The sequence below is a fragment of the Trichomycterus rosablanca genome, chromosome 1, assembly GCF_030014385.1.
Source record: "Trichomycterus rosablanca isolate fTriRos1 chromosome 1, fTriRos1.hap1, whole genome shotgun sequence".
Classification (NCBI taxonomy): Eukaryota; Metazoa; Chordata; class Actinopteri; order Siluriformes; family Trichomycteridae; genus Trichomycterus; species Trichomycterus rosablanca.
Window position 1 is genome coordinate 15769387 of NC_085988.1, and position 24776 is coordinate 15794162.

General features: G+C 45.3%; 1 protein-coding gene across 2 annotated transcripts in view; it reads right to left on the reverse strand.

The window, feature by feature from the left end:
• Positions 1 to 273: 273 nt before the first annotated feature.
• anxa6 (annexin A6) overlaps positions 274 to 24776 on the reverse strand; it is a 92633-nt gene continuing 68130 nt past the window's right edge. Inside the window, exons 23-25 of one of the 2 annotated variants that reach the window (XM_062985938.1) lie at positions 8467 to 8525; positions 6131 to 6253; positions 274 to 640 (exon numbers count right to left, since the gene is read on the reverse strand). In XM_062985938.1, the coding sequence (XP_062842008.1) occupies positions 581 to 640; positions 6131 to 6253; positions 8467 to 8525 (242 nt within the window). In that variant the 3' untranslated portion in view covers positions 274 to 580. Of the gene's footprint in view, positions 641 to 6115; positions 6254 to 8466; positions 8526 to 24776 lie in introns of both variants that reach the window. The other variant, XM_062985855.1, reaches the window with a different exon arrangement.

Here is a 24776-nt window from a genome sequence, read left to right on the forward strand (position 1 = left end):
ATAGATGGATAAATGAATGGATAGATGGATGAATAGATGGATGGATAAATAGATGGATGAATGAATGGATAGATGAATAGATGGATGGATAAATAGATGGATGAATGAATGGATAGATAGATGGACGAATAGATGCATGGACATTGTTTTTCACAAACCTTTCAAGAATCAAGAATGAAAGATTCACTCTCATGCATAAAGTCTTTATGTAAAGCTTGATAGATTTGCTTTACCAATATTTAAAATGATAAACTGTGACACGAGAGACACCAGCAGGTTCAGATCTTTTATTCCAGTACACTTCTACTTCAAATCATTCTGAGATTCTATAATAATCAGTAATGATGGAGCCGTTTCCATACCTGGTAATTCACCATATCATTCATTAAAATGAAGCCATAACTGTAACAGTAAAAAATAAAAAAATCATTCACAAGACACAGTGACCGGGGCGGGGCAGGGAACGAGGAGTCAAAGGTCATCAGCTTTGGCATGAGTGTGGCGACGGCAGTCATAGCACGCTGAACTTGGAGACTGGATCACAGTGTAGTGTCTGCAAGCACAAACATGGCTCAGACTCCTAATCCTCACCACCGCAGAGTATTAGCAGGGTTTTACGGTAATCCCCGGATGTGTCTCCCTGCAAGCACAACAATAAACCATGCTCAGTGAAGAAATTCATTACAACAACAGCACCTTTATAATAATATAGCCCCAAAACAGCATCAGTTTACAAATAAAACATATTTAGACATGAGGGAATTGTTAATGCATAAAGCTGCAAGTGGGGCAGGGTTAGTATTATTACAGTAATGATGCGTTTACTGATGTCTGATATTCGTATTTGAACTGGTTTGTAATTTGAACAGAATGATCTATTTAACATGTAAATTAGTCACTCAGTCGAGTTGTATTGCCAGTAAGAGAATGTTCACTTCTCTAATTTTGTACTAGTGTAAAGTGGCAGCTGCTAAAGTAGTTCAGCGGTGAGCCACGCTGAGTCATGTCCTTCTGTGTAGCCATTTTGGCCAGCAGAGGGGACACAGAGGCGCAGATGACTGATGTATCGGTCTCTCAACTGACGCTCACCTGCACATCATGAGAGTTAATTTGCTCCAGGTGGAAGTTCTTCTATATACAGTGGTTTCTTACTCGCACACTTGCCAGCTCCTCTGTTGGTAAACCTGCGATTTCTCATTTCTATGAAGCCGTAATTCTGGGCTTGCTGTGGTCCAGTTTTCTGCTGGTGTGCAATGGCAACATACTTATTTCTTTCTGGGAAGCCACAGTGAAACCATCCTGTGAAAGTGGACTGCCTAAGAGGCATTATGACTATCCGTCTCCGTCTTTGTGGGGGCTGCACCAGTTGCATTGCCAGTCCCAGCTGGTTCTAAGGGGTTCCCTATCACATGGCTGAAACAGGCTGTCATATTGTAATGACCAGTTCTCAGTTCTGCACTATCCCTGTTTTATTCACTTTCTCTGTTTCGGGCTGCAGATGTTTTTGTGTCTTTCATTTGTTACTTTTGTTTTTTATTAATTTGGCCACCTCATTCATTTGCAGTTTCCATTTTTCATTGATCGCCTTTTAGAACAGTATTTTTTATTCTTGCAGGTGTCAGGCTTCACTATGCGCTTTAATACTGAGGCACGACCCGCCCTGGCCGCCCTGTTACAACTAGAGCTGCAATGCTGATGTTCCTAGCATGTAACAAGGGTTTATACCCACCAACTTTGCATTTAGCAACATTCTTATCCCAATTTAAATGTACTGAATTGATGCCAAAAACATATAACAAGGCAGTAATAACTTAGCAGTTAAAGCACTAGTCTATTGGTTGGAGTGTCGCTGTTTCAAGCCTAATCACTTCCGAGTTGCATTGTATTTGGTATCTTGGAATAATCACCTGCAAAATACTGTAAATATAAAAAAGTCCATGGTTGTGTTCCACTTACAATTGTGACCAAATAAAATCAAAGCAATAATATATTAAGGGTGTGGTTTAAGGGCCTGAAACCAGCATTCTACTGATTACTAGTTCAGTACATTAACCCCCTGAGTTACAACTGTCCATGCCACGTTACAGAGAACAGCGTAATGCATTAAAGCCAAACTTTCACTATATTACCAGGATGCACCTTCCTTGTGTTTCTAGGTCAAACTGAAACACAGTGTCTGGTTGACTAGACTATATGTCAGTGGTGTTTGGTATGTTGCCAAACGCCAGGTTAATTCATAATCTTAGTAGATGGCTGGAGCAGCCTGTCACATTGTTATGACTAGTTCTCAGTTCTGCACTATCCCTGTTCTATTCACTTTCTCTGTTGTGTGCTGTAGATGTTTTGTTTTTTTATTTGTTACTCTGTTTCCATTATTTTGGCCACCTCAATTATTTGCGATTTCTGTTTTTGTCCATGCCATGGTACAGTAAGGAGAATATTAATTCAATTTAATACAACACCATAGCATAATTCATTAAAGCCAAACTTTCACAAACACAGTTTGTCTGGTTGACTAGAGTTCATGTCAATGGTGTTTGGTATGTTGGCTTTTTGCAATGCTGCACTGGTTTTAGCTGTATGGGACTCCAAACGGCAGGTAAATTCATAATCTTAGTAGCTGGCTGGAGCAGCCCCTCATATTGTAATGACCAGTTCTCAGTTTTGCACTATCCCTGCTCTATTCACTTTCTCTGTTGTGTGCTGCGGATGTTTTGTGTCTTTCATGTGTTACTTTGTTTCCATTATTTTGGCCACCACTTTTATTTGGTTTTAGCTCTATAGGACTTAAAATACCAGGTAATTCCATGATCTCAGGTTACTTGGTTAATATTGCAAAGGTTCCTGCTCATTAAAATTTATTGCACAGTGCTAATTAGCGCCTGCCCAAACCAGGCATGCACTTACAATAGGAAAAACAGACTCTGGTGTTTGTTTGACATGCTGCTTGGTTTTATTCTATGAACTATTAAATGTTTGGCTTGTCGTGCTTATGACTAACAACCAATGAAGAGAGAGATTAAAATTCTACCCAAAACCTGAATTCAGAAGCTCTGATTGGTTTACACATCTGAATCTGTTCAACATATGAACTGAAAGACAGTTAGCAAGAGGAATGAATCTTTACCATAGATAAGAGCACGGCTCCCTGATTCGATTCCAATGAATCATAAGTTTGAAAAGAGTCGTTTCTGACTCGTTGACTCAGTGATTCAGTTTCCATGTGTGTGCGAGCACGTGCCCACCCACTCATACCCACTCATATAGGAAAGTGTTTATGCTATGTTTTAAACGTTTTCAAATGGTAATCTGTGTATTCTACGTATACTCAATATATCGAATACGGTCATTTTCAACATTGTGTAAAAATTAATATCGATTATATCAATATTTACGATATACCGCCCAGCCCTAACCTTCTGCATGAATAAGGTAGATAGCTTTTGACAGGTTTGATGTCGAAGACCTCAACACCACTAAAACTTTGACTTTTGGGATGAATTGGAACGTCAACTGGCAAGCCTACTCAGACTGAACGGCCACAAATCCCCACACATTCTGTAACCTGGTGGAAAGCATTCTTACTGGGCCTTAGTGGAGGTTGTTACAGCTGCATTGGGGGGAGGCGACTCAATATGATTTTTAAACTCCATATGTTTTTAAAATGGAGCGTCCAACAAGCTTCTCGTCAGGTGTCCACATACTTTTGGCCATATAGTGATGCATCGTGGGATTTTGTTGAGTGGAAGTTGACACCACTCTGACACTTCCTCCAAAGTGACTTGTAGTTGTGACAGTAAACAATCTAAGCAATTAAGAGTTATTGGTCTTGCTCAAGGGCCCAACAGTGGCAACCTGGCAGTGGTGGGGATAGAACAGGCAACCTTCTAATTACTAGTCCAGTAGCTTAACCACTAAGCTACAACTGCCCTATGATCTGGAATTTTGAGCCTCAGGAGATCTTCTGTTTACATTTACAGTTTCAGTATTTAGCAGACGCTTTTATCCAAAGTGACACAGTCAGTGATGGCATAGTTACCTTGAAAAAGTAATCTGATTACTGATTACTGATTACTCCTTTAAAAAGTAACTTAGTTACTTTATGGATTACTTGATTTTAAAAGTAACTAAGTTAGATTACAAGTTACTTTATTAGTTATATAATGCGGTCCGCTAATGTATCCCATAATGCAACTGGAGCTGCGTAGGCGATTGAAGCGGAATAAGAAACAAGAAAGACGTGGAAAACGGAGTCCTCTGTTCACAAGTGTAAGTAAGATAAATAAAATAACATTTTTAAAGACAAATAAATAACAAAAAGACGATAAATATCCTACATTTTGGCGAGTGGGATTTGTAATGAGTCTGTAACCATGGTGATATTACGTCATCACGTCCCCACGTCATCACTCGGCGTTGGCCGAGTAGTGCACACTTCCTCCAATCTAGTGCACACTCTGTAAGTAACCGATTCCGGACGCAGCCCATGACTTCACTGTCGCATAGGCCAGACGTCACTCCCCGAGACGCAAGAAGAAAGCAAAAATATATCTTTTTACTAAGGAAAATGACAAAAATAGTAACGCACAGTAACTTGGATAAGTAACTTTAATCTGATTACTGGATTGGATATAGTAACGCGTTAGATTACTCGTTACTGAAAAATGTGGTCAGATTAGAGTAACAGACCTTCACTGCTTACAGTACTGTGACAGTACACCGATCAGCCATAAGATTAAAACCTACACCTACACTCACTGTCCATTTTATCAGCTCCACTTACCATATAGAAGCACTTTGTAGTTCTACAATTACTGACTGTAGTCCATCTGTTTCTCTGCATGCGCTGTTAGTCCCCTTTCATGCTGTTCTTCAATGGTCAGGACCCCCACAGGACCACCACAGAGCAGGTACTATTTGGGTGGTGGATCATTCTCAGCACTGCAGTGACACTGACATGGTGGTGGTGTGTTAGTGTGTGTTGTGCTGGTATGAGTGGATAAGACACAGAAGCACTGATGGAGTTTTTAAACACCTCACTGTCACTGCTAGACTGAGAATAGTCCACCAACCAAAAACATCCAGCCAACGGCGCCCCGTGGGCAGCATCCTGTGACCACTGATGAAGGTCTAGAAGACGACCAACTCAAACAGCAGCAATAGATGAGCGATCGTCTCTGACTTCACATCTACAAGGTGGACCAACTAGGTAGGAGTGTCTAATAGAGTGGACAGTGAGTGGACACGGTATTTAAAAACTCCAGCAGCACTGCTGTGTCTGATCCACTTATACCAGCACAACACACACTAACACACCACCATCATGTCATTATAACGGCAGTGCTGAGAATGATCCACCACCTAAATAATACCTGCTCTGTAGTGGTCCTGTGGGGGTCCTGACCACTGAAGAACAGAGTGAAAGCAGGCTAACAAAGTATGTAGAGAAACAGGTGGACTACAGTTAGTAATTGTACAACTACAAAGTGCTTCTATATGGTAAGTGGAGCTGATAAAATGAACAGTAAGTGTAGAAACAAGGAGGTGGTTCTTAATGTTATGACTGATCGGTGTATATTTTCTAAGCAATTGAGGGTTAAAGGCCTTGCTCAGGGGCCCAACAGTGGCAACCTGGCAGTGCAACTGCCCCACAATTACGTCTTGAATCATCAGAATTGTTTGTTTCTAACCTCTTATTTTTCCAGCAGACCTGAACCAGTCCTGAAACAGCAGCACTACAGTTCATGTTTGCACACTTTCACGACCTATCGGTTTTAAATACATCGAACGCAGGTTATTATTTATCTTCAAAGGGAGTTTTGCTGGTTAAGCCGGTATAGACCTGTTACTTCCTGTCTGAGAGCAGTGTACCAATCAAGTGTTGCACGCTGAGAGGAAGTCAAGCGCAGAGGGAAATTCCTAAACAGCTGAGCTGAGCGCACAAACCGCAGAAACCTGCACAGCGTTCCCCTCCACCCCAATCAAAAGAGGATGTGCGATGTTCATGATGTTCACACGCAGCACAGGACGTTCACACACACACACACGTATTCATTCACACACAGATAACACAATCACACACACAAACAGAAACGGGATGGACGGGAACACTTACGACCAGAGCCTCTACCTGGATGAACTCATGCAGGGACGTGTCGTGCGTCTCCTTGAACTCCTTCCGGATGTTGAAGAGGTCGACCTCAGAGCGAGACACCATGATGCGGATCAAGGCTCGGTCGTCCGTACCCAAGCCCTGGAGACAGAAACACATTTGCATATTTAATGGCCTCTGCCTTTCTCCCAATTTAGTTGTTTCCCATTTGCAAGTCCTCTGTTGTCTGCTGCTCAAACCACCCGTTCTTTGACTATCGAGAGCCGCAGACCATCACACAACCCCTCCAGCAAGCATGCAGTCGTGAGAAACCATGTTTCACCTGCAAGAGGTGGAGTCACACAGAGAGTCGTAAGGCATATGGAAAGCTACACTATGCTCTTCTGCGAATCATCCACCCCCCATGCAGGAACATTGACCAGCCAGCAAAGGTCGCATTTGCAACAGGAACCCTGTCAACCCTCCCTCCTGTTAATCACCTCGACAGGTTGATAGCACAGCTGAGATTTAAATATTTAACATTTTTGATATTTAGCAGACATTTTATCCACAGTGCTGTGACAGTATATTGTCTAAGCAGTTGAGGGTTAAGGGCCTTGCTCAAGGGCCCAACAGTGGCAACCTGGCAGAGATTGGGCTTGAACCAGTGATTCAAATTACTAGTCCAGTACTATAACCACTAGGCTACAACTGCCCAGTCTAATTTAAACTCGAGAGCTTGAGATCTTGGTGTTAGGCTGGCGCATTAGACCACTGATCCACCCGAGCTTTTAAAAACAACACAAAATTAAGAAAATACCTTCACCCTTGTCAAAACGAAAGCCCCCATTGCTTACTCAATTGACCAGATCACCAACTTTAAGTAATCTTACTTATCTTGGAAAACTACCATTAAAATCCAGCAGCCACCTTAAATCTTCTACAGGAACACTTTGCCAGTATCTAAGGCAGGTCCAGAAGAGGTTACAAAAATCATGTCTAAGGCTTTAGGACTTAACTAAACCACAGCACAAGCCATTGTTCTTTATTAAAAGAAACAACTAACAAATTCCCAAACCTTCTGGGTTAATTGGGGCAGCACTGTGGCAAAGTGGGTAGCACTGTCGCCTCACAGCAAGAAGGTCCTGGATTCGATCCCCAGGTGGGGCGGTCCAGGTCCCTTTTGTGTGAACTTTGCATGGGTTTCCTCTGGGTGCTCCGGTTTCCTCCCACAGTCCAAAGACATGCAAGTGAAGTGAATTGGAGATACAAAATTGTCCATGTGTGTTCGAATTGATCAATCTTGTGTAACGAGTAACTACCATTTCTGTCATGTAACCAAAGAGTGTAAAACATGACGTTATAATCTTAATAAATAAACAAACAAACAAATCTGCAGGTGAATTGTATTGCTTAGTAAGATCATCACACTAACAGTTGAACATGGTTGTGGTAGTGTGATGACGTTAAAGTGCTTTGCTATATCAGGATCTAAATGGCTTGTTGTTATTGAGGGAGTGACTTTGAATTGGCCCAATCAAAGTTTTTACTAGACTAGACTAGAGATATTCTGGTAAGACCTGCAAAGAGCAAGTTATTTGTGAAAATCAGCAGTGGATTCACAAAGTATCCAGACCCACTGATGTTTTGAGCAATTTCTTGTTTTGTGGATTAAATTATGAACAGATATGATTGCCATTTTACCATCCATCTACACATAATCACCAATAATGAAGTAAAAACAAGGTTTTAAGAGTTTTTTTTACATTAGAAGGGAAGTCGTTGCTCAGCAGTTAAGATACTGGACTAGTAACCGGAAGTGCACCGGTTGTAGCTTTCCATCTCTGGCCGTGTTTGAGGGAGGAAAGGTTGGACGGGGTCTCTTTTCGCTGCAGATGTGTGCAAACTCTGGGATGGTCTGTGTACTACCGTGGGTGGGGTGTCACATTGACACATAGAGCTTAGTGTGGCTCTGTGTGTGAACCCAACTCTAGCAGGTGATAAGAAGCGGCCCCAGATTGAACATGTGTAGAAGGGGGTGTGTGGTGATCTGGCTCTCTTTGATCAGATCAAAGGCTGTGCAAGCCACAGCGGTTTTACAATCGGGAATCGGAAATGACTAGATTTAGATATAAAGGTTGGGTAATCCAGAAAAAACTAGGATTAAGTTATTTGGGTACATTTACAGAATTACTTTTATAGGTGATAATATAAGGCATTTAATCCAAACAATGCTGTACCTACTGTTATGCATGGTAGTGTTGCAAGTAGAATTGGTCCATGGTACAAATCATTAATAATAAATTCAATTGTGCGTTCCCACAGGTCCAAAATAGTACATAAATATTATTATATGACATTAAACGTCTCAGTACCTTCATGGCTTTGTAGAGTCGATCAGCGAGGTACGAGGGCTGGTTCTTCACACTTCTCACTAGAATAAACAAACACATCATTACTGTAATATAATCCTCTTTCCAACAAGCTGTCAACACTGGCGGTCTTGCCCAACTTAAAGCCCCAGGCGAAAGTTCCAGCCAAAATCCAATCGTTCAGCCCATCGCACCTCACCCATCCCATCAGATCCAACAACAACATTACTGTAGCTGTAAGCTAACCACAACGCCGTTTAAAACCAAATAAACTTTAACAGAGATGTTCTCCACTTTTCTGCTGGTCTGAGTGTGTTGTTCTTCATTTTTAATGTTTTTATGTCATTTACGGGTGGGGTTTGTAATTATTAAGTCAACACTTTATATGATTCTTGGTAAATTCCTGGTTTCCATCACATAATAGCAGCTCCTAATAAAATATAGAATCTAAGGAAACGCCTCAAATTACTGCAACATTCCAGATGAGTATTAAATACAGTACGAAATCATTATACCTGAGTTAAAGTAACTGCGATGTTCTCACGACTGATTTCACAGGTACAGGCAATAATAACAATAATAACAATGATAATTATTATTATTTTTGTTATGATGTTTCTTCTTATTAGTGTGATTGCAGAATGCAAGCACACTATTGTTATTGTTATTTTCGTTTTCAATATATTATTATTATTCTGCCCGTTTTTTGTCCGTGCTTCTTCTCCCGCAGTTTTCGAGATATCGACCCCGTTCCAGCGCCAAATCGTCCGGCCCATACGGGAATAGAGCGCTTGTATACAACTTTTTGATCGAACCAACACTGTGGGCACAGTGCCCGTTTTAAGGTGCCCGTTTTTCCCCATTGACTCCCATTCATTTTGAAATGAATTTCGAGCTATCAACGCCGTTCCAACCCTTGATCGACCGGGTCATTAATTAGCGCCCAAATCCAAAAAATCATCCGGATACGCCCATCCGTGTGGCATTTATGCCCGTTTTTGCCCGAATTTTTGGACAAAAATCTTGACACCTTTGGCTTTCCACAGAACGTCAACGTGATGACGTAGACGGCATCTTCAGGCCGTTCTGAGAATAGAAAATGGCGGCCGCCAAAAAATCTGACTTATTTTGGTCTGTAACTAAAGTATTAGTGATTTTTAAGATGAAAACGCTGCACAGAATGAAATTATAGTGCAGTTAGACTTTGCAGTGAGCGTCATATCGTTCGCGCTGCAACAGAAACAAAGATATTTATATCCGTTAGCTTCAAGGCTAACGGATGCATTGAAATCAATGGGAATTGCTAAATGCTAAAAGAGGGACCGAAGTCTGAGTGCACTATGCCTGAAATCTGTAAATGAGACACAGGCGATCATAGATTGCGCAATACCATGGCCCCTGCAGTGATAATCACATGTAAATGAATGAGTACTGATTTGTAAGCAGTACAAACGTGCAGAAATGCATTTTTTTACAGGTTTGGCTTTTCAAACACACCCAGAGTGAACTAGTGCTCACACCACAGCTTGTGCACAGATACAGTGGCCTGTCTGGGAGAAAGTATTCACACCCCACGCACCGCACCACTTCTAAACGCATGCGCGCCCCCGACCTGCGCACGCCCGCCGACCGGCACACGGCAATCACACTCGCATTTTCTCCGGAAATGCACTCTCTAGTTAGTGTGATTGCAGAATGCAAGCACACTATTGTTATTGTTATTTTCGTTTTCAATATATTATTATTATTCTGCCCGTTTTTTGTCCGTGCTTCTTCTCCCGCAGTTTTCGAGATATCGACCCCGTTCCAGCGCCAAATCGTCCGGCCCATACGGGAATAGAGCGCTTGTATACAACTTTTTGATCGAACCAACACTGTGGGCACAGTGCCCGTTTTAAGGTGCCCGTTTTTCCCCATTGACTCCCATTCATTTTGAAATGAATTTCGAGCTATCAACGCCGTTCCAACCCTTGATCGACCGGGTCATTAATTAGCGCCCAAATCCAAAAAATCATCCGGATACGCCCATCCGTGTGGCATTTATGCCCGTTTTTGCCCGAATTTTTGGACAAAAATCTTGACACCTTTGGCTTTCCACAGAACGTCAACGTGATGACGTAGACGGCATCTTCAGGCCGTTCTGAGAATAGAAAATGGCGGCCGCCAAAAAATCTGACTTATTTTGGTCTGTAACTAAAGTATTAGTGATTTTTAAGATGAAAACGCTGCACAGAATGAAATTATAGTGCAGTTAGACTTTGCAGTGAGCGTCATATCGTTCGCGCTGCAACAGAAACAAAGATATTTATATCCGTTAGCTTCAAGGCTAACGGATGCATTGAAATCAATGGGAATTGCTAAATGCTAAAAGAGGGACCGAAGTCTGAGTGCACTATGCCTGAAAGCTGTAAATGAGACACAGCCGATCATAGATTGCGCAATACCATGGCCCCTGCAGTGATAATCACATGTAAATGAATGAGTACTGATTTGTAAGCAGTACAAACGTGCAGAAATGCATTTTTTTACAGGTTTGGCTTTTCAAACACACCCAGAGTGAACTAGTGCTCACACCACAGCTTGTGCACAGATACAGTGGCCTGTCTGGGAGAAAGTATTCACACCCCACGCACCGCACCACTTCTAAACGCATGCGCGCCCCCGACCTGCGCACGCCCGCCGACCAGCACACGGCAATCACACTCGCATTTTCTCCGGAAATGCACTCTCTAGTTATTATTATTATTCTGCCGGTTTTTTGTCCGTGCTTCTCCTCCCGCAGTTTTCGAGATATCGACCCCGTTCCAGCGCCAAATCGTCCGGCCCATACGGGAATGGAGCGCTTGTATACAACTTTTTGATACGCCCGCGCGTTCGCCCGCCACGCCCGCTTTTGTAGCGTTTTTTGGTCCCATTGACTTCCATTCATTTTTTAGAATGGGATTTTCCTATACTCAAATCGAGAGCTAGGATTTAAAGATAAAGTATTTACCCCCCCCGTCCCCCAAACACACACTGTAGCTCTTCTATACAGCATTTAGATACGCTCACTTCCCACTGATGTAACCCCACTCACATACAGCATTTAGATACGCTTACTTCCCACTGAGCATGGGGATTCGAACCCACGCCCACCTGCCACGCCCGGTTTTTGTCCCCATTCACTTCCATTCATTTTTTGAAAGTTCGAGATATCAACGCCGTTCCAACTCTATATCGTAAAGCTCACTGATGTAACCCCGACTCAGATACAGCATGGGGATTCGAACCCACGCCCACCTGCCACGCCCGGTTTTTGTCCCCATTCACTTCCATTCATTTTTTGAAAGTTCGAGATATCAACGCCGTTCCAACTCTATATCGTAAAGCTCACTGATGTAACCCCGACTCAGATACAGCATGGGGATTCGAACCCACACCCACCTGCCACGCCCGGTTTTTGTCCCCATTCACTTCCATTCATTTTTTGAAAGTTCGAGATATCAACGCCGTTCCAACTCTATATCGTAAAGCTCACTGATGTAACCCCGACTCAGATACAGCATGGGGATTCGAACCCACGCCCACCTGCCACGCCCGGTTTTCAGCCCCATTCACTTCCATTCATTTTTTGAAAGTTTGAGATATCAACGCCGTTCCAACTCTAAATCGTAAAGTCCACTGATGTAACCCCTACTTGGGTACAGCATGGGGATTCGAACCCACGCCCAACTGCCACGCCCGGTTTTCAGCCCCATTCACTTCTATTCATTTTTTGAAAGTTCGAGATATCAACGCCGTTCCAACTCTATATCGTAAAGCCCACTGATGTAACCCCGACTAAGATACAGCATGGGGATTCAAACCCATGCCCACCTGCCACGCCCGTTTTTTCTGCTCCATTCACTTCCATTCATTTTTTGAAAGTTCGAGATATCGACGCCGTTCCAACTCTAAATCATAAAGCCCACTGATGTAACCCCGACTCAGATACAACATGGGGATTCGAACCCACGCCCACCTGCCACGCCCGGTTTTCGGCCCCATTCACTTCCATTCATTTTTTGAAAGTTCGAGATATCAACGCCGTTCCAACTCTATATCGTAAAGCTCACTGATGTTACCCCGACTCAGATACAGCCCGGGGATTCGAACCCGCGCCCACCTGCCACGCCCGGTTTTTGTCCCCATTCACTTCCATTCATTTTTTGAAAGTTCGAGATATCGACACCGTTCCAACTCTAAATCGTAAAGCCCCCTGATGTAACCCCGACTCAGATACAGCATGGGGATTCGAACCCACGCCCACCTGCCACGCCCGGTTTTTCTGTTCCATTCACTTCCATTCATTTTTTGAAAGTTCGAGATATCAACGCCGTTCCAACTCTTAATCGTAAAGCCCACTGATGTAACCCCGACTGGGGTACAGCATGGGGATTCGAACCCACGCCCACCTGCCACGCCCGGTTTTCGGCCCCATTCACTTCCATTCATTTTTTGAAAGTTCGAGATATCAACGCCGTTCCAACTCTATATCGTAAAGCTCACTGATGTAACCCCGACTCAGATACAGCATGGGGATTTGAACCCACACCCACCTGCCACGCCCGGTTTTCGGCCCCATTCACTTCCATTCATTTTTTGAAAGTTTGAGATATCGACGCCGTTCCAACTCTATATCGTAAAGCTCACTGATGTAACCCGGACTCAGATACAGCATGGGGATTCGACCCCACGCCCACCTGCCACGCCCGGTTTTTGTCCCCATTCACTTCCATTCATTTTTTGAAAGTTCGAGATATCGACGCCGTTCCAACTCTATATCGTAAAGCTCACTGATGTAACCCCGACTTAGATACAGCATGGGGATTCGAACCCACACCCACCTGCCACGCCCGGTTTTTGTCCCCATTCACTTCCATTCATTTTTTGAAAGTTCAAGATATCGACGCCGTTCCGACTCTATATCGTAAAGCTCACTGATGTAACCCCGACTCAGATTCAGCATGGGAATTCGAACCCACGCCCAACTGCCACGCCCGGTTTTTGTCCCCATTCACTTCCATTCAATTTTTGAAAGTTCGAGATATCGACGCCGTTCCAATTCTAAATCGTAAAGCCCACTGATGACACCCCGAGTTGGATAAAGCATTAGGATACGCGCCCGCCCGACCGGCACACGGCAATCACACTCGCATTTTCTCCGGAAATGCACATCTCTAGTTATTATTATTATTCCACCCGTTTTTTGTCCGCGTTTCTTCGTCCGCAGTTTTCGAGATATCGACCCCGTTCCAGCGCCAAATCGTCCGGCCCATACGGGAATCGAGCGCTTGTATACACGTTTTCGATCCGCCCGCCCGTTCGCCAGCCACGCCCGCTTTTGTAGCGTTTTTTGGTCCCATTGACTTCCATTCATTTTTTTAGAATGGGATTTTCCTATACCCGCCCTCGACTCAAATCGAGAGCTAGGATTTAAAGATAAAGTATTTACCCCCCCATCCACCAAACACACACTGTAGCTCTTCTATACAGCATTTAGATACGCTCACTTCCCACTGATGTAACCCCACTCACATACAACATTTAGATACGCTCACTTCCCACTGAGCATGGGCATTCGAACTCACACCCACCTGCCACGCCCGTTTTTCGGCCCCATTCACTTCCATTCATTTTTTGAAAGTTCGAGATATCGACGCCGTTCCAACTCTAAATTGTAAAGCCCCCTGATGTAACCCCGACATAGGTACAGCATGGGGATTCGAACCCACACCCACCTGCCACGCCCGGTTTTCAGCCCCATTCACTTCCATTCATTTTTTGAAAGTTCGAGATATCAACGCCGTTCCAACTCTAAATTGTAAAGCCCCCTGATGTAACCCCGACATGGGTACAGCATGGGGATTCGAACCCACACCCACCTGCCACGCCCGGTTTTTGGTCCCATTCACTTCCATTCATTTTTTGAAAGTTCGAGATATCAACGCCGTTCCAACTCTAAATTGTAAAGCCCCCTGATGTAACCCCGACTCGGGTACAGCATGGGGATTCGAACCCACACCCACCTGCCACGCCCGATTTTCGGCTCCATTCACTTCCATTCATTTTTTGAAAGTTCGAGATATCAACGCCGTTCCAACTCTAAATCGGAAAACCCACTGATGTAACCCCAACTTGGGTACAGCATGGGGATTCGAACCCACACCCACCTGCCACGCCCGGTTTTTGGTCCCATTCACTTCTATTCATTTTTTGAAAGTTCGATATATCAACGCCGTTACAACTCTATATCGTAAAGCCCACTGATGTAACCCCGACTCAGATACAGCATGGGGATTCGAACCCATGCCCACCTGCCACGCCCATTTTCCGGCTCCATTCACTTCCATTCATTTTTTGAAAGTTCGAGATATCAACGCCGTTCCAACTCTATATCGTAAAGCCCACTGATGTAACCCCGACTTGGGTACAGCATGGGGATTCGAACCCACACCCACCTGCCACGCCCGGTTTTTGGTCCCATTCACTTCCATTCATTTTTTGAAAGTTTGAGATATCAACGCCGTTCCAACTCTATATCATAAAGCCCCCTGATGTAACCAAGACTCAGGTACAGCATGGGGATTCGAACCCACACCCACCTGCCACGCCCGGTTTTTGTCACCATTCACTTCCATTCATTTTTTGAAAGTTCGAAATATCGACGCCGTTCCAACTCTTTATCGTAAAGCTCACTGATGTAACCCCGACTCAAATACAGCATGGGGATTCGACCCCACGCCCACCTGCCACGCCCGGTTTTTGTCCCCATTCACTTCCATTCATTTTTTTAAAGTTTGAGATATCGACGCCGTTCCAACTCTATATCGTGAAGCTCACTGATGTAACCCCGACTCAGATACAGCATGGGGATTCGAACCCACGCCCACCTGCCACGCCCGGTTTTTGTCCCCATTCACTTCCATTCATTTTTTGAAAGTTTGAGATATCAAAACCGTTCCAACTCTAAATCGTAAAGCCCACTGATGACACCCCAACATGGGTACAACATGGGGATTCGAACCCATGCCCACCTGCCACGCCCATTTTTCAGCTCCATTTACTTCCATTCATTTTTTGAAAGTTCGAGATATCAACGCCGTTCCAACTCTAAATCGTAAAGCCCACTGATGTAACCCCGAATCAGATACAGCATGAGGATTCGAACCCACGCCCACCTGCCACGCCCGGTTTTTGGTCCCATTCACTTCCATTCATTTTTTGAAAGTTCGAGATATCAACGCCGTTCCAACTCTATATCGTAAAGCCCCCTGATGTAACCCCGACTCAGGTACAGCATGGGGATTCGAACCCACACCCACCTGCCACGCCCGGTTTTTGTCCCCATTCACTTCCATTCATTTTTTGAAAGTTTGAGATATCATTGCCATTCCAACTCTATATCGTAAAGCTCACTGATGTAACCCCGACTCAGATACAGCATGGGGATTCGAACCCATGCCCACCTGCCACGCCCGGTTTTTGTCCCCATTCACTTCCATTCATTTTTTAAAAGTTCGAGATATCAACGCCGTTCCAACTCTATATCGTAAAGCTACCTGATGTAACCCCGACTCAGATACAGCATGGGGATTCGAACCCACACCCACCTGCCACGCCCGGTTTTTGTCCCAATTCACTTCCATTAATTTTTTGAAAGTTCGAGATATCAACGCCGTTCCAACTCTATATCGTAAAGCTACCTGATGTAACCCCGACTCAGGTACAGCATGGGGATTCGAACCCACACCCACCTGCCACGCCCGGTTTTTGTCCTCATTCACTTCCATTCATTTTTTGAAAGTTCGAGATATCAACGCCGTTCCAACTCTATATCGTAAAGCCCACTGATGTAACCCCGACTAAGGTACAGCATGGGGATTTGAACCCACACCCACTTGCCACGCCCAGTTTTTGTCCCCATTCACTTCCATTCATTTTTTGAAAGTTCGAGATATCAACGCCGTTCCAACTCTATATCGTAAAACCCACTGATGTAACCCCGACTCAGATACAGCATGGGGATTCGAACCCACGCCGACCTGCCACGCCCGGTTTTTGTCCTCATTCACTTCCATTCATTTTTTTAAAGTTCGAGATATCGACGCCGTTTCAATTTTAAATCGTAAATCCCACTGATGACACCCCAACTTGGATAAAGCATTGGGTTACGCGCGCCCGCCCGATCGGCACACGGCAATCACACTCGCATTTTCTGCAGGAAATGCACATCTCTAGTTATTAGTGTGATTGCCTAAAGGCAATCATACTATTGTTATCCGTTAGTCATATTATTAGTGTGATTGCCTAAAGGCAATCATACTATTGTTATCCGTTAGTCATATTATTAGTGTGATTGCAGAATGCAAGCACACTATTGTTATTGTTATTTTCGTTTTCAATATATTATTATTATTCTGCCCGTTTTTTGTCCGTGCTTCTTCTCCCGCAGTTTTCGAGATATCGACCCCGTTCCAGCGCCAAATCGTCCGGCCCATACGGGAATAGAGCGCTTGTATACAACTTTTGGATCGAACCAACACTGTGGGCACAGTGCCCGTTTTAAGGTGCCCGTTTTTCCCCATTGACTCCCATTCATTTTGAAATGAATTTCGAGCTATCAACGCCGTTCCAACCCTTGATCGACCGGGTCATTAATTAGCGCCCAAATCCAAAAAATCATCCGGATACGCCCATCCGTGTGGCATTTATGCCCGTTTTTGCCCGAATTTTTGGACAAAAATCTTGACACCTTTGGCTTTCCACAGAACGTCAACGTGATGACGTAGACGGCATCTTCAGGCCGTTCTGAGAATAGAAAATGGCGGCCGCCAAAAAATCTGACTTATTTTGGTCTGTAACTAAAGTATTAGTGATTTTTAAGATGAAAACGCTGCACAGAATGAAATTATAGTGCAGTTAGACTTTGCAGTGAGCGTCATATCGTTCGCGCTGCAACAGAAACAAAGATATTTATATCCGTTAGCTTCAAGGCTAACGGATGCATTGAAATCAATGGGAATTGCTAAATGCTAAAAGAGGGACCGAAGTCTGAGTGCACTATGCCTGAAAGCTGTAAATGAGACACAGCCGATCATAGATTGCGCAATACCATGGCCCCTGCAGTGATAATCACATGTAAATGAATGAGTACTGATTTGTAAGCAGTACAAACGTGCAGAAATGCATTTTTTTACAGGTTTGGCTTTTCAAACACACCCAGAGTGAACTAGTGCTCACACCACAGCTTGTGCACAGATACAGTGGCCTGTCTGGGAGAAAGTATTCACACCCCACGCACCGCACCACTTCTAAACGCATGCGCGCCCCCGACCTGCGCACGCCCGCCGACCAGCACACGGCAATCACACTCGCATTTTCTCCGGAAATGCACTCTCTAGTTATTATTATTATTCTGCCGGTTTTTTGTCCGTGCTTCTCCTCCCGCAGTTTTCGAGATATCGACCCCGTTCCAGCGCCAAATGGTCCGGCCCATACGGGAATGGAGCGCTTGTATACAACTTTTTGATTCGCCCGCGCGTTCGCCCGCCACGCCCGCTTTTGTAGCGTTTTTTGGTCCCATTGACTTCCATTCATTTTTTAGAATGGGATTTTCCTATACTCAAATCGAGAGCTAGGATTTAAAGATAAAGTATTTACCCCCCCCGTCCCCCAAACACACACTGTAGCTCTTCTATACAGCATTTAGATACGCTCACTTCCCACTGATGTAACCCCACTCACATACAGCATTTAGATACGCTCACTTCCCACTGAGCATGGGGATTCGAACCCACGCCCACCTGCCACGCCCGGTTTTTGTCCCCATTCACTTCCATTCATTTTTTGAAAGTTCGAGATATCGACGCCGTTCCGACTCTATATCGTAAAGCTCACTGATGTAACCCCGACTCAGATACAACATGGGGATTCGAACCCACGCCCACCTGCCACGCCCGGTTTTCGGCCCCATTCACTTCCATTCATTTTTTGAAAGTTCGAGATATCAACGCCGTTCCAACTCTATATCGTAAAGCTCACTGATGTAACCCCGACTCAGATACAGCATGGGGATTCGAACCCACGCCCACCTGCCACGCCCGGTTTTTGACTTTATTCACTTCCATTCATTTTTTGAAAGTTTGAGATAATGTCGCCCTTTCAACTCTAAATCGTAAAGCTCACTGATGTAACCCCGACTCAGATACAGCATGGGGATTCGAACCCACACCCACCTGCCACGCCCGGTTTTTAGCCCCATTCACTTCCATTCATTTTTTGAAAGTTTGAGATATCGACGCCGTTCCAACTCTATATCGTAAAGCTCACTGATGTAACCCCGACTCAGATACAGCATGGGGATTCGAACCCACACCCACCTGCCACGCCCGGTTTTCAGCCTCATTCACTTCCATTCATTTTTTTTAAATTTGAGATATCAACGCTGTTCCAACTCTATATCGTAAAGCTCACTGATGTAACCCCGACTTAGATACAGCATGAGGATTCGAACCCACACCCACCTGCCACGCCCGGTTTTCAGCCTCATTCACTTCCATTCATTTTTTTTAAATTTGAGATATCAACGCTGTTCCGACTCTATATCGTAAAGCTCACTGATGTAACCCCGACTCAGATACAGCATGGGGATTCGAACCCACACCCACCTGCCACGCCCGGTTTTCAGCCCCATTCACTTCCATTCATTTTTTTTAAATTTGAGATATCAACGCTGTTCCAACTCTATATCGTAAAGCTCACTGATGTAACCCCGACTCAGATACAGCATGGGGATTCGAACCCACACCCACCTGCCACGCCCGGTTTTTAGCCCCATTCACTTCCATTCATTTTTTGAAAGTTTGAGATATCGACGCCGTTCCAACTCTAAATTGTAAAGCCCACTGATGTAACCCCGACTTAGATACAGCATGGGGACTCGAACCCACGCCCACCTGCCACGCCCGGTTTTTGTTCCCATTTACTTCCATTCATTTTTTGAAAGTTTGAGATATCGACGCCGTTCCAACTCTAAATCGTAAAGCCCACTGATGTAACCCCGACTCAGGTACAGCATGGGGATTCGAACCCACACCCACCTGCCACGCCCGGTTTTTAGCCCCATTCACTTCCATTCATTTTTTGAAAGTTTGAGATATCGACGCCGTTCCAACTCTAAATCGTAAAGCCCACTGATGTAACCCCGAGTTAGGAACAGCATGGGGATTCGAACCCACGCCCACCTGCCACGCCCGGTTTTTGGTCCCATTCACTTCCATTCATTTTTTGAAAGTTCGAGATATAAACGCCGTTCCAACTATAAATCGTAAAGCCCACTGATGTAACCCCGACTCAGATACAGCATGGGGATTCGAACCCACGCCCACCTGCCACGCCCGGTTTTTGGTCCCATTCACTTCCATTCATTTTTTGAAAGTTCGAGATATCAACGCCGTTCCAACTCTAAATCGTAAAGCCCACTGATGTAACCCCGACTCAGATACAGCATGGGGATTCGAACCCACACCCACCTGCCACGCCCGTTTTTCGGCTCCATTCACTTCCATTCATTTTTTGAAAGTTTGAGATATCAACACCGTTCCAACTCTAAATTGTAAAGCCCCCTGATGTAACCCCGACTCAGGTACAGCATGGGGATTCGAACCCACACCCACCTGCCACGCCCGGTTTTTGTCCACATTCACTTCCATTCATTTTTTGAAAGTTCGAGATATCAACGCCGTTCCAACTCTATATCGTAAAGCCCCCTGATGTAACCCCGACTCAGATACAGCATGGGGATTCGAACCCACACCCACCTGCCACGCCCGGTTTTTGGTCCCATTCACTTCCATTCATTTTTTGAAAGTTTGAGATATCAACGCCGTTCCAACTCTATATCGTAAAGCCCACTGATGACGCCCCAACATGGGTACAGCATGGGGATTCGAACCCACGCCCACCTGCCACGCCCGGTTTTTGGTCCCATTCACTTCCATTCATTTTTTGAAAGTTCGAGATAACAACGCCGTTCCAACTCTATATCGTAAAGCCCACTGATGACGCCCCAACATGGGTACAGCATGGGGATTCGAACCCACGCCCACCTGCCACGCCCGGTTTCCGGCTCCATTCACTTCCATTCATTTTTTGAAAGTTCGAGATATCGACGCCGTTCCAATTTTAAATCGTAAAGCCCCCTGATGACACCCCAACTTGGATAAAGCATTGGGTTACGCGCTCCCGCCCGACCAGCACACGGCAATCACACTCGCATTTTCTCCGGAAATGCACATCTCTAGTTATTATTATTATTCCACCCGTTTTTTGTCCGCGTTTCTTCGTCCGCAGTTTTCGAGATATCGACCCCGTTCCAGCGCCAAATCGTCCGGCCCATACGGGAATCGAGCGCTTGTATACACGTTTTCGATCCGCCCGCCCGTTCGCCGGCCACGCCCGCTTTTGTAGCGTTTTTTGGTCCCATTGACTTCCATTCATTTTTTTAGAATGGGATTTTCCTATACCCGCCCTCGACTCAAATCGAGAGCTAGGATTTAAAGATAAAGTATTTACCCCCCCATCCCCCAAACACACACTGTACCTCTTCTATACAGCATTTAGATACGCTCACTTCCCACTGATGTAACCCCAATCACATACAGCATTTAGATACGCTCACTTCCCACTGAGCATGGGGATTCGAAGTCACACCCACCTGCCACGCCCGTTTTTCGGCCCCATTCACTTCCATTCATTTTTTGAAAGTTCGAGATATCGACGCCGTTCCAACTCTAAATTGTAAAGCCCCCTGATGTAACCCCGACATGGGTACAGCATGGGGATTCGAACCCACACCCACCTGCCACGCCCGGTTTTCAGCTCCATTCACTTCCATTCATTTTTTGAAAGTTCGAGATATCGACGCCGTTCCAACTCTATATCGTAAAGCCCACTGATGTAACCCCGACTCAGATACAGCATGGGGATTCGAACCCACACCCACCTGCCACGCCCGGTTTTTGTCCCCATTCACTTCCATTCATTTTTTGAAAGTTTGAGATATCAACGCCGTTCCAACTCTAAATTGTAAAGCCCCCTGATGTAACCCCGACTCGGGTACAGCATGGGGATTCGAACCCACACCCACCTGCCACGCCCGATTTTCGGCTCCATTCACTTCCATTCATTTTTTTAAAGTTTGAGATATCGACGCCGTTCCAACTCTAAATCGTAAAGCCCACTGATGTAACCCCGACTCAGATACAGCATGGGGATTCGAACCCACACCCACCTGCCACGCCCGGTTTTTGTCCCCATTCACTTCCATTCATTTTTTGAAAGTTTGAGATATCAACGCCGTTCCAACTCTAAATTGTAAAGCCCCCTGATGTAACCCCGACTCAGGTACAGCATGGGGATTCGAACCCATGCCCACCTGCCACGCCCGTTTTTCGGCCCTATTCACTTCCATTCATTTTTTGAAAGTTTGAGATATCAACGCCGTTCCAACTCTGAATTGTAAAGCCCACTGATGTAACCCTGACTCAGATACAGCATGGGGATTCGAACCCACGCCCACCTGCCACGCCCGTTTTTCGGCCCCATTCACTTCCATTCATTTTTTAAAAGTTCGATATATTAACGCCGTTCCAACTCTATATCGTAAAGCCCACTGATGTAACCCCGACTTGGGTACAGCATGGGGATTCGAACCCACGCCCACCTGCCACGCCCGGTTTTCAGCTCCATTCACTTCCATTCATTTTTTGAAAGTTCGAGATATCAACGCCGTTCCAACTCTATATCGTAAAGCCCCCTGATGTAACCCCGACTTGGGTACAGCATGGGGATTCGAACCCACGCCCACCTGCCACGCCCGGTTTTCAGCTCCATTCACTTCTATTCATTTTTTGAAAGTTCGAGATATCAACGCCGTTCCAACTCTAAATTGTAAAGCCCCCTGATGTAACCCCGACTTGGGTACGGCATGGGGATTCGAACCCACACCCACCTGCCACGCCCGATTTTCGGCTCCATTCTCTTCCATTCATTTTTTGAAAGTTTCAGATATCGACGCCGTTCCAACTCTATATCGTAAAGCCCACTGATGTAACCCCTACTTGGGTACAGCATGGGGATTCGAACCCACGCCCACCTGCCACGCCCGGTTTTTGGTCCTATTCACTTCCATTCATTTTTTGAAAGTTCGAGATATCAACGCCGTTCCAACTCTAAATCGTAAAGCCCACTGATGTACCCCTACTTGAGTACAGCATGAGGATTCGAACCAACGCCCACCTGCCACGCCCAATTTTCAGCTCCATTTACTTCCATTCATTTTTTGAATGTTCGCCCACCTGCCACGCCCGTTTTTTGTCCTTATTCACTTCCATTCATTTTTTGAAAGTTTGAGATATCGACGCCGTTTCAACTATAAATCGTAAAGCCCACTGATGACACCCCGAGTTGGATAAAGCATTGGGATACGCACGCACGCCGACCGGCACACGGCAATCACACTCGCATTTTCTCCGGAAATGCACTCTCTAGTTATTATTATTATTCTGCCGGTTTTTTGTCCGTGCTTCTCCTCCCGCAGTTTTCGAGATATCGACCCCGTTCCAGCGCCAAATCGTCCGGCCCATACGGGAATGGAGCGCTTGTATACAACTTTTTGATACGCCCGCGCGTTCGCCCGCCACGCCCGCTTTTGTAGCGTTTTTTGGTCCCATTGACTTCCATTCATTTTTTAGAATGGGATTTTCCTATACTCAAATCGAGAGCTAGGATTTAAAGATAAAGTATTTACCCCCCCCGTCCCCCAAACACACACTGTAGCTCTTCTATACAGCATTTAGATACGCTCACTTCCCACTGATGTAACCCCACTCACATACAGCATTTAGATACGCTTACTTCCCACTGAGCATGGGGATTCGAACCCACGCCCACCTGCCACGCCCGGTTTTTGTCCCCATTCACTTCCATTCATTTTTTGAAAGTTCGAGATATCAACGCCGTTCCAACTCTATATCGTAAAGCTCACTGATGTAACCCCGACTCAGATACAGCATGGGGATTCGAACCCACACCCACCTGCCACGCCCGGTTTTTGTCCCCATTCACTTCCATTCATTTTTTGAAAGTTCGAGATATCAACGCCGTTCCAACTCTATATCGTAAAGCTCACTGATGTAACCCCGACTCAGATACAGCATGGGGATTCGAACCCACGCCCACCTGCCACGCCCGGTTTTCAGCCCCATTCACTTCCATTCATTTTTTGAAAGTTTGAGATATCAACGCCGTTCCAACTCTAAATCGTAAAGTCCACTGATGTAACCCCTACTTGGGTACAGCATGGGGATTCGAACCCACGCCCAACTGCCACGCCCGGTTTTCAGCCCCATTCACTTCTATTCATTTTTTGAAAGTTCGAGATATCAACGCCGTTCCAACTCTATATCGTAAAGCTCACTGATGTAACCCCGACTAAGATACAGCATGGGGATTCAAACCCATGCCCACCTGCCACGCCCGTTTTTTCTGCTCCATTCACTTCCATTCATTTTTTGAAAGTTCGAGATATCGACGCCGTTCCAACTCTAAATCATAAAGCCCACTGATGTAACCCCGACTCAGATACAACATGGGGATTCGAACCCACGCCCACCTGCCACGCCCGGTTTTCGGCCCCATTCACTTCCATTCATTTTTTGAAAGTTCGAGATATCAACGCCGTTCCAACTCTATATCGTAAAGCTCACTGATGTTACCCCGACTCAGATACAGCCCGGGGATTCGAACCCGCGCCCACCTGCCACGCCCGGTTTTTGTCCCCATTCACTTCCATTCATTTTTTGAAAGTTCGAGATATCGACACCGTTCCAACTCTAAATCGTAAAGCCCCCTGATGTAACCCCGACTCAGATACAGCATGGGGATTCGAACCCACGCCCACCTGCCACGCCCGGTTTTTCTGTTCCATTCACTTCCATTCATTTTTTGAAAGTTCGAGATATCAACGCCGTTCCAACTCTTAATCGTAAAGCCCACTGATGTAACCCCGACTGGGGTACAGCATGGGGATTCGAACCCACGCCCACCTGCCACGCCCGGTTTTCGGCCCCATTCACTTCCATTCATTTTTTGAAAGTTCGAGATATCAACGCCGTTCCAACTCTATATCGTAAAGCTCACTGATGTAACCCCGACTCAGATACAGCATGGGGATTTGAACCCACACCCACCTGCCACGCCCGGTTTTCGGCCCCATTCACTTCCATTCATTT